Source organism: Ustilaginoidea virens, chromosome 5, assembly GCF_000687475.1.
Source record: "Ustilaginoidea virens chromosome 5, complete sequence".
Classification (NCBI taxonomy): domain Eukaryota; kingdom Fungi; phylum Ascomycota; class Sordariomycetes; order Hypocreales; family Clavicipitaceae; genus Ustilaginoidea; species Ustilaginoidea virens.
The window spans coordinates 3,909,578-3,921,595 of NC_057320.1; the positions used below are offsets into that span (position 1 = coordinate 3,909,578).

General features: G+C 40.2%; 1 protein-coding gene across 1 annotated transcript; it reads left to right on the forward strand.

Annotated features, from left to right (window-relative positions):
* Positions 1 to 11,266: 11,266 nt before the first annotated feature.
* UV8b_06771 (uncharacterized protein) lies at positions 11,267 to 11,710 on the forward strand (the record flags this gene model as incomplete). Its single annotated transcript, XM_043144268.1, has 1 exon — positions 11,267 to 11,710. The coding sequence occupies one exon, from the start codon at positions 11,267 to 11,269 to the stop codon at positions 11,708 to 11,710; it is 444 nt and encodes a 147-aa protein (XP_043000203.1).
* Positions 11,711 to 12,018: the final 308 nt, after the last annotated feature.

Below are 12,018 nucleotides of genomic sequence, written 5' to 3' on the forward strand. Positions count from 1 at the left end.
GGCACACGCACAAAAAGGCCACATCGTGTAATTACCCTCTTTTGCTTCCTTTCTTTCCTTTTAGTTAGTTAGTCATAATCAAAGAAGTAATCATACCTTTAACCGGTGACCTCACGGTACTTAATACCACGCGCGCGACCCTACATATAACTAGGTACCCCGAGTTTATATCAATACTGATCAGTGGTGATAACCACCACTCACAGGATAATTACATCCCGCAAAGAACGGTGCATTATAGATTAGTAAGATTACTCTCGAAGAGACGATTTCCATTGCAAATCGTGCTAATTAGGAAGGCAGATAACCCATTCCGTTGAACGGTTATGCTGCCAACTAATTGGAAGAATAACGTAGACCTCTTCTACCTCCGTCTATCACGAAGGAAGAAAATATACTAACTATCACGATCTTTAAAGATACCCTCAGTATATATAGGAGGCGGCTGACCCATTCTGTTGAACGGTCACCTGCTTACTATAGGAGGCAAATAACCCATTCCGTTAAACGGTTATCTTACTAACTAACCCCTTCTTTTCTCTCTTTTACCCCTACCGGTAAAAGCCCTCTTATATTCCTTATAATAACCTTATGAGGCACGAATCTTATACTCCTTGCAAAAGGATCGAATCTTACACTCCTTGCAAGAGTGAATATTGCACTCCTTGCAATACACCCCCCCCCCCCTCTCAAACCCTCCTCTCAACACTATAGCACGATTACGATTATTAATATCACAACCGGCACTGCCCAAAAGGCTACAGCGATTTGCCCCCTTACTCGATGACAACTAGGCCACTGCGATAGAGCCAGTTACCCCTAATGCTACTACTATGGTATTACATAACCGCCTGGCCTTCTTGATCTATACCTATGAGAAGGATTATATTATTGATGACGACCTATAGGAACTATTCTATGAAGACTATAGTAAATGGGATGAATAACTATTCAACCGCGTTAATCCCCTATTCCTACGCGAATTCCGTATATACCTACGGGATTACGGCGTATATGTCGGAGCATCAGGCTCTATCATAATACCTACTTTAATAGAATGCCTTCAATAATAATAGAACCCTGAATGGCCTTAAGAAGAGATCGACCGTTAATTAGGGCGTAAAATATTCCGGTTACGACTTAACCCTCATAGGGAAGCATTAGTACCTATCGGCAATTTCGACTAGGAAGTCATAGGCTCACGGAATTCATTATGAGCACCTACCACAGTAAGGCCCTTAAGAAGATTCTCACGAGCTTCAATAATAAGGGACTTTATAACACTAAGGGTGGCACGATCATAATTATAACAACCCATTATTCCCCCTTTTATATCGAAAAAGCCTTTTGCCCCTACCCCTACCGAAGAAGAAAGGGGCCGGTCCTAATAACCTAAAGGGAAGACGCCTATTTATAATAAGCCGCTATTCGAAACAGGGGAAAGCTCCTAGCACCATCAACAATAATATGCAACAGCCGATAAAGACTATAGCCCGACCGACCAAATATTACACCCTAGGGGTTATACCCCTAGCCGGGCTAGCCGAGGCGGCTATCTTAATACCCCTCGAGGTTATAGCATGCCCAATAGAGGTCGGGTCATAGGCCCCGATGATATGCTTCCTTCAACAGAGGACCCCGATAATAATACTCTCTAAGCCAATACCGCTAATACCGCCCGTAATACCAGATATCGGGCCTAAACGCCTTACCCGATAATGCCAAAAATAGGCACGGCACCTAGCCCTTCCCGTCAATATCGGCCTACCTAGGCTAATGAACGGACCGTTTTGACGGGAGGACCGGTAAACCCAGACCGACCCGGGTTATAGGATAACCCAGCCAGAGATCCCGCCAGCTTACCGCAAGGCAACCGATAAGCCATTCCGGAATACCCTCCGGAATACCCCTAAGATTATACCCGAAAAGCCTATATAGAGGCCGGGTTTAACTAAGAAGATTATTCCCGAACCGGGTTTAATGATATATCGAAGAAGATATCTGACCTTTTATGCAGCTATCGTATAGAGGATAGATATAGCGGCAAAATGGATGACTTTATCGTACTAAAAGTCATCTCTTTCAAGAGCAAATATCGCCTGCTAGGATTACCTAATTATGCATTCGCCAGAGCTTTCTAAATTATACTAATCGGCGATGCTAAGACTTACTATTTTGATAATATTAAACGCATTCGTGATACCCTCACTTTTGACGATATAGTTTGTAAAGTCAAAAACTATTTCGAAAATGAGAGTATAGAGCAATTCTATTTACACTATTAGAATAAAATAACGCTCTAGTTAACTATCGCGAAATATCCCGACAAATTAAAGCTAGAATGCCTCAATATCCTATTAGAAGAACTTTAACGCCTATATCGTGGTCTTTTTCCCCCCTTTACAGCTAATATAGAGCTTTATCGATAAGTGCTTAACGCTATAAGGGATACCCCTAAGTATAGCCAGGCGCTGTATCGACATGCCCCTACATTCGAAGGCCTCGCCGCTGACCTATAGCGATCACTTTCTATTTACGAGACTACCCATATAACTCAATAGCATTAATTCCTTCAATAACAGCAGTATCAATAATAACAAAATATTGAAGATATTAATGATAATATGGCGTTATTCATAGATCGTAGATATAGTCAATCCTACAACCGGTATTAATACCCCCAACGATACAGACCCCTTTAACGCCGCTTTAAATAGAATTGCACCTTTCTAGCTAGGCCCTATTAAAGAAGATGCTTCATTTGCAATAAAACAGGGTATTAGTTATCCAACCACTCTGCTAAAGAGTAATAAGAATTAAAGGAGTAATAGATAAAGAACCGATCCCACCGCACTGCCCCTAATAATAAGAAATTCCGTATTTTCTTACAGGAATACAAAAAGCCTAGGCCTTAAGGCCTTAAAGAAGAAGATATAGAGGCTAACCTTAACGATATCATTAGTAACATCGAAGTAATAATAGCAGGGGATATACAATAGGATGCAGAGAATGCTGCTACACCGTAAATTACAGCTACTTAGTCTTTCTAAGCCCTTACGTAAGTAGAACCGTTATTATCTATTAAGATATTATAGGCCCTATAAGATGAATTATGCCGATATGCCTTCCTATAGATTGACCCTTTCCGAATGCCCTTACCGGACTGTAATTCTGCCTTCCTAGAAGAAGAACGGTATGGTGACTATACCTTCTGCGGAATCCTACTAGATACCGGCGCTTTAGGCCTATCAATAGCAGGCCTAGGTCAAGCAAAGGCCCTAATGCGATTAATGAAGACCCTAACCATCGAGATAATTGATAAGAAGCATACGGTAAACTTCAGCGCAGGCTCTACTATATCTTCCGGCATATTGAATGTCCTAATAATATTCGGCAACATCCCCTTCCACGTTCTTAATAGCAGCACCCCCTTCTTATATTCTATTATGGATATAGATAGGATAGGCGTAAAGCTTAATAATCTTAATAACCTACTTATCTAAGGGGATATTAAGGTCCCGATTATTAGGAAATAGGGACATCTATAGTAGACTCTTGTTGCAAAATGGTGATTCAGAACACTGTTGGAAATGTACTGGATACCGACAGTGGCGTACAAGGCGTTGCAGAATAAAATAAAGAGCTGGTTAAAGATTTAAAGCGCACAAGAGGTTGACCAGAGCAAAGATATCAGGGAAATCTGATTCTAATTGTTAGTGACTATTCTAGCTAGAAAGAGGGAATTTTGGGCATATTTCTACCATCTTGAAAAAGTGGTTGAAAATAATGAAAAACCGCAAAAATAGCGAAAAACCCGACGAAAAGTCGGTCTGCCCAACCGTGCCCAGTCTGTGCCCAATATCCTACCCAGTGCATACCCAACCAAGCCCAGTGGCTTATAGCGGTGTGCCGGATGCCCTATAATAGCCTGCCGTACGGGCCGGAAGCCCTATATCGGTCTGCCGTAAATAACCGGTGTAGCGGGTGACTGTATGTAGAAGGCCGAAAGTGCTGGTTTGCCCATTTGGTAATCCCGTAGAAATGCGCCGCCTGTTGTGGGCCCTGTGGCCCACTGTGACCGGCCGCTGTGGCCGGCTGTGGGGCGCTGTGCCGGTGCCGTGACCGGCGCTGTGGCCCACTGTAATCGGCGTTATAGGGCGCTATACCCCACTATAGCGCCTAGTATAGCCACCGCGATATCTCAACGTAGAGACGTCGTACGGTAGCGAGACTAGTACCAAAATACAGCTAAAAAGGCGCTAATTTCAATACCCCCTCTGATTAGTAATATGGCTAATCCTAGCGTTAGAATAAAAGAAAGAAACCCTATAAAAAATCAGAAAAAAAAGATAATGATACTATAGGGATTGCAGCCCTAATAGCTGCCGAAATATGGGGAATTTCGGGCTTAGAAGTGGTTTGGTGAGTCCATCCGCAGGCATATCTATCGTGGGTAAATAAGATATTTTTACCAAGCCACTGTGGGCCTTCTTATGTATATACCGGAATTTAAGCAAGGTATGCTTAGTGCGGGCATGCTGATTTAGGTCATTTGCGTTTGAAATAGACCCTTAGTTATCGCAATATAGTGGTATCGGGCGTTAAATATTAACCTAGATTTCTTTAAATAAATTAGATATCTATTCCACTTCGCGAAGCGCCTTAAGCATTATATTAGACTCGGCTTCAAGCGTTAATAAAACTATAGTCGAAGACCGTTTTAACCTCCAGCTAATAGGCCCACCATTTAAGATAGTAAGATAACCACTAGTGGACTTAGAAGTCAGCCGGCATCCAGCAAAATCGCTATCAGAAAATGCAGCTAATACTACGGTAGCTTTAGCGGCTTAATAACAAATGGCTATATTTGCCGTACCAGCTAAGTAGCGAAAAGCGCCCTTAGCAGTATTAAGCTGTATAGTGGAAGCCTATTGCATATATTATGATAGGTATTGCATTAGAAAGGCAAGGTCAGGTCTTAATATTATCATCAACTATATCGATGTCCCTATTAGCTGCTAGAATAAGTATTAATTACTAGCATCCAGCAGCGTATCATCAGCCTCAGCAAGTATACCGGGCTATAGCGGGATTAAATACGGTCATGCGTCCTTAAGGTTAAATTTCTTAAGGACTTCCGCAATAAATTGCAATTAGTATAGCTATAACAGGCCCTTTTCTCTATCCCTAATAATCTACACTCCTAGAAAGAAGGAGGTAGGTCCTCGGTCTTCTATAGTATAAACCTTATAGAATTTGGCCTTAAGCTGGCCAATATAGCTAAGGTCTGGACCGACAATTAAGCAGTCATCCATATAGGTCACAATAAAGGTATACATTCCTTTATTATAAAAAACAGCAGCATTAGAAAATAACGGCTTAAAACCCTCTTGCACTAGAAGGTCTTTTAACCATAACTGCTATTCGCGAGGGCCTTATTTTAGCCCATATAAGGCTTTCTTCAACAGTATGACCTATAATACAGAGGGGTTATATCTAACCTTAGTAAGTAAGGCTAGAAGTCGATAACGCTATTAGTCAGACCATAAGGCTGGGTTAGGTAAGAGTAGGCTTTCTGCAAATTCTAGAAAACCAGCTAGAATCTCCATATAAATCGTCTCTAGTGTCAGAATGAAATTATTTGTTATTTTATTTTATTATTTTTGGATATTAATCGCCGACAATTCTTACGCATCGCCGCATCATCAGATTGAAAAAGGTATTAAGTATTCAGTACTTATATTTATATGGCGGCTGCTAGCAAAGTTGAGTACCCAATACTTACACACATTCCCTTACGCGCAAATGTATGATGCATCACAAATTGATCACACTACTTTATCGTCGCAAATCTCGATACACTACAAATGCATATTTCGCCACATATCTATGATATCATAGTATGGTCAGGATATTTACGTCAGATTGATTTCACTAGGGATATTCTATGTTGGAATATTATGTATTTAAATCCCTAGATATTCCTACCCAAATAGTGGGAAGGAATGTATGGATGTATGCATGCAAGCAAGTATGCAGAATTAATGCACATTAGATTGTCCCTACGCCTTAGTCTCGTATCTTATCTGTGCCGTTACTTTACCTTACTGCGATTTTACTATTCCACTGCCTTTATCCTTCGCATACTGCATTATCTTAGCAGGCGAAAACGTTTGACAGTTATGAGCCCGGTTTGCACCCGGTAAATCGCTTTATTCTATCTATTTTATCCTTTCGATTTCTCTCCGACTATTATTCGCGTGCATTTATTGCCAGCTGCACGCCGACAAATTACCAGCTGGTCCGACGGATTACCAGCTGTTTCCCCCTTTTATTATATACGCAAACAACTGCGTACTGACTTTAGCCAGCTGCACGCAGCTGTGCATAGGTTTGCAAGAGTGCAATTACGCATTCTATGCAATATCAATCTTTTCTTGCTGCTATATTTCTTATACCTCTGTGCTAATATTATTACTAGGACCGTATAAACGCGTGATAAATAGCGTGCAAACCAGCATAATCGCGCATTTTCATATTGCAATTCTATCACCTTAATCCGACCTTCGCCGTGCAACGCGCAATAGGCATACTAACTGCTTACCTACGCACCTTCTATTATATCGTCGCTATCTTGCCAGACGATTTTGTACGATTAAATATTCTTTCCGACGAAGAAATCAGCCTTAGGCAAAAGTTCTGCTAGGGCACCCGTGCCGCCATACAAATTGCTAGTGTAAGGCATAGCCCAAAAGAATGCAGTAGTGCCGACACATTTGCCTGCGCGAAATATTTCTTCTGACTTAGGAAGCCGGCAAGCGACTTTTAACTACTAAGGCCGGAAGACCATAAGTATGGTATATTGTGATTGGATTGACTGGATTGATCCCTTTTGCCTAGGACTATTTACCGGGACTATTTTGCCCTTTGGATTTACTTAGACCTTTATCTATTGGATTTTCTTTGACTAAGGCTAGGTTGTTATTCTTTTTTATTATTATTCTTTCCTATCTATCTTACTTATCCTACCTATCCTACCCATCCTACCTATCCTACCTATCCTGCCTTTCCTACCTATTCCACTATGGCTACCAATACCGACCTAGGGAACCCGGCAAACTTCTAACTGCTAGGCAGTAAAGACTAGTTTAAATAGATCTCGATTATTGAGAAGTTCGCTATCAACGAAAATATCTGGGCCTATATCAACCCTTCTATGCAAGATAGGCCTACTTTACAACAACCCGTTGAGCCTACTGCTTCTACCATTAAGCCTTATGCTTCCTCTATCTTTGACCTCGATAATTCTGATTTTACTAGGTTGCAGTATATAACGAATGTCTATAGGACTGCCCTACAGGATTATAAGGATAAGAAAAAGGCTCTCGTCAATATCTAACGTTGGATTATCGCAACTATAGGCAACTACTACAATACCATAAGCCAGGAGAATAATGTTGCCGTATAGCTATACCTGTTAAAACAATGCTTGCAGCCCACCACTTGGGACCATGAAAAAGATATCCGCTAGTGCTATACAGCTATACTGCGAAGTCCTAATAGGACTAAGATATCCAGCTGGATTACTTCCTATAAGAAAGTCCTTGTAGAAGCTATTAATATCAATATACCAGATATATAAGGACTCCGACCAACCTAGGATTTTATCGACGCCGTGGAATCTATTGCACTAGCCTTTTCTAATTATTGGAAGAATAGAATCAAGGAAAAGTAATGTAATAACAAAGAAGGATGGGAGAAGAAGATACCCGACGGTCATTATATTAGTGATTTATTCGAGCAAGAGTTTGCCTCATAATAACAAAGAGCATAAGGTACCTTTGCCTCTTTCTAGGATATGGATACCAATAAAAATCAACAAAAAACAACTGATATTACTAAGCCAAAACAACCATGCATTTGTGGCCTTTTATATTGCTAGGAAGATTGTTATGTTTTAAACTAGCAAAAGGCGCCTAAGGATTGGAAGCCTAATACCACTATACTTAATAAAATCCAATCCAAGTTTTCATCTGACTAGCGCTTTAAGGATATAGTTATTAAAGCATTGCAAGCGAAAGGAATCACGATTAATCCTATTGTGTTATAACCACCCTCTCCTTCTATATCACTTGGAATTGCGTTTGCTAGCAAGGATAGTAATACGTTATATAACGTTATGCAACCCGAACCGACTATATCGTCAACGACTATTATTAGCCCATAGGCAAGCCTATAGGCATCCCTATCTATTATAAGCCCATAGGCATCCCTATCTATTACTAGCCTATAAGTATCTCTCTCAACCACACCCTATCCACTTAAAGATTCCTAGATACTGGATAGTGGTTCTAATACCTATATCACTAATAATAAGGACCGGTTGCTAGATTACGTACTAAATATCGAGCCGGAAATAGCATTTGCAGGCGAATCTAATCCTTTTATATTAGGATATAGAAGAGTGCGATTAAATACTAATAAAGGCATCTTCGAGCTACTATACGTAGCATATATACCGATATTTCATACTAATGTGGCAAGCTTAGAGCGATTTATGCGTGCAAATTACTACTGGAACTCACAGACTGGCTGGATTATACACAATAAGGACCGTTTATTTTATACCAACCGGATGTTTGGCTAGTAGGTTATTGAGTATAGCGAAGTCGCTATTGCCGCCACCACTACTACTTCTGAGGATACTACGCCTCCTTTATCTATTATTAGTAGGGAAGACCCTACTATACCAGATAAAAATATATCTCCGTCAATCAATAATTCTGCGGCTATATAATACACATTATCTCATCCCACTCCAACCAGTATAGCGCCCGCTACAGCAGTGGCTATCTCGAAGGATACCCAAAATGCATCTGCCTTGGAAGCTACGGCTACGATATGGCATAAACGACTAGGCCACCCTAATAAGGAAGCCTTGGAAAGGATAGTCCAGTCGACTACCGGCGCTAAAATTAAGGGATTACTTACTATTGATTGTGAGCAGTGCTCACTATCTAAGGCCACTAGGATTATCAGCCGGCAGCCCTATTTACCTAGCCTAAGACCTTTCTGGCGGGTATATATTGATATATTTATACTGGACCAAGCTTATAATGGTGCTATTGCAGTACTATTACTACGGGATAATAATACTAAATTTATCTTCTGTTATCCCTTATACTCTAGGACCCAGTCGGAAATCCTAGGAAAGCTAGCAGACCTTGATAATTATTTACAGCGCTAGTGGAACCTTGCTATATCTGTTGTTTATCGCGATAACGACCCTGTTTTCCAGCAATAATACTACAATTGGAAGATATCCTTAGGTATAGAGGATGAAGTTATAGCGCCTTATATTTTAGCCCAAAACGGCCTAGCTGAACGCTCGGGGGGTATTATAGGGACTAAAGCTAGGACCTTACGACTAGCTGCTAACCTACCTGAAGACCTATGGCCGGAGCTATAGAAAGCCGCAACCTTCTTATATAATCGCACACCACAATAAGGCCTTCAGTGGATTATACTATATTAACGACTTCATTCCTGGCTAGCTAATAACGCTAGGGATACCCAATATACTGATCCTAGGCCTTCTATATCATTCCTTAAGGCTTACGGTTGTAAGGCCTATCTATTAATAATAATAGCGTTAAAAGGCACTAATCGACGAGAATTAAAGCTAGCATTATACGCTGAGATAGGATATTTAGTAGGTTACGATTCTACTAATATCTATTGTGTGTAGATTCCCGACCCTTATAAAGTACGACGAATTCGCGATATTACCTTTGATGAAAATAGTTACTATAGTAGTAAATCCGCTGCTATACTATAACGACTTGAAATATAATTACCACAATATATCGATAATGCATCTGAGTATAAGGATATAGACGAGCTCTATATATCTCACTCTTCTACTACTGTTATACCTGTTCCTTCTACCCCTAGTACTACCTAGCCTTATATTCCTAGTCCTACTATGCCTTCTACTAGTACAATATTACCTTCGACTTCTATACCTACTGGTGAATAAGCTGTTCCTAGTAAATAACAACATCTTATAGTCTAGCTACCTACCCTAGCTTCCACACATCCTTCTGATATATATCCTTCCGAAGTAAGTACTAAGACTAGTAGTAGTCCTATACTACGAAGGTCAGCTAGGCTGGCTAGTAAGAATGCTTCTAGTACGGCTTTTATTAGTAGTTTTTTTTTAGGCACTAAGGAACGCCTATACCGATCATCCCTACCGCCTGAACTAAGGTTTTAGAAAGACCTAAAAGGTTACCGTTTCGAACCAGAATTTAAAGAGGCCGTAAAAAGCGAATTTTACGATAATTAGAATAAAGGAACCTTCAAGCCTACCTAACTATCAGACCTTCCAAATAATTATAAGCCTATACCACTTACGTGGGTATTTAAATATAAGTGTGATAAATACGGCTTTCTTATCAAATTTAAAGCCCGAATTTGTATGCGTGGTGATCTTTAACCTTATAGTGATAAAGAGACTTATGCTGCTATACTAGCTGCTAAGTCCTTCTGAATCTTAATAGCTATTATGACGAAGTTCGACCTTAATACTATACAAATGGATGCTGTATTGGTATTTACTAACAGCCTATAGGATGAAGTCGTCTATATCGAATATCTGGATGGATTTAAAAGACCTGGATGGGCACTATTATTATAGCGCGCCTTATATGGTCTTTGTAGGTCCCCTTACCTTTGGCAATAAGAGCTTTTATTAACCCTTATATCCCTCGACCTTACTCTTATTACAGAAGACCCTTACATTATGATTACTACTACTGTAGTAGTCTTTTATTTTGTGGATGATATAGTAGTACTATTTCAACTAAAGAATCGTCCTAAAGCAGAATCCCTTGTCAATAAATTAAAAGCAGCCTATAAAATGAAGGATCTTGGTACTCTGAAATGGTTCCTAGGTATCCGAATTATACGGCATCGGCCTATTAAGACCTGGCTATTGTAAGACTCTTATATGGAAAAGCTTGCGCACGACTTCTTAAAAGGAAGAAATATTATACATAAAGACTATCTAATTCCAGAACAGCCTCTTAATAAATATACTGGTATCGCTACGGCACACGAGATATACCAGTACCAAAAGCTTATGGGCTCTATAAATTACCCAACCACTATGACCCGACCTGATACTGCTGTAGCAGTCTCCCGCCTTTTAGAATATCTACATAACCCTTCTCCTTACCATTACCTACTAGCTATAGGGGTCACAATGTACCTCTATATCATACGTTACTTAGCTATTCAATATACTGTCATACAACAACCAAGTGATGATATCCAGCAGCAACCGTCTACTAAAGAGCTATTAATATCTTCTGATGCTACTTTTGCCGATGATAAAAAGACCCGAAAGTCTACCCAGAGCTCTTTCTTCAGCCTATTTGGCGGACCTATTGGTTGGGAAGCCACTAAACAACACACCATTACTATATCTTCCACCGAAGCAGAGCTACTAGCACTATCATCAACTGCTAAGACCACTATATCTGTAACCCGTCTTATGGAACAACTAGGACTTAAGCTTGATCATAAGGTTACTATTGAGTGCGATAACCTACAAGCTATACGCCTAGTAACAACAACAATGCCCCGTATTAACACTGCATTAAAGCATGTTGATATCCACAACAGCTGGCTGCGACAGGCTTATTAGTAGGGTTTATTCGACCTGACTTATATCCCTACTAATAATATAGTAGCAGATGGGCTCACAAAGGCTCTTATAGGTCAACGATTTACTACCTTCCGTAACCAACTAGGCCTAGTAGATATTGAGGACCTAGTACGAAATATAGAAGATGACGAGAGTGATACCGACTAGCTAGATAGAGCTATATTCTAGCCTATCTAGGGGGGTATATCAGAATGAAATTATTTGTTATTTTATTTTATTATTTTTGGATATTAATCGCCGATAATTCTTACGCATCGCCGCATCATCAGATTGAAAAAGGTATTAAG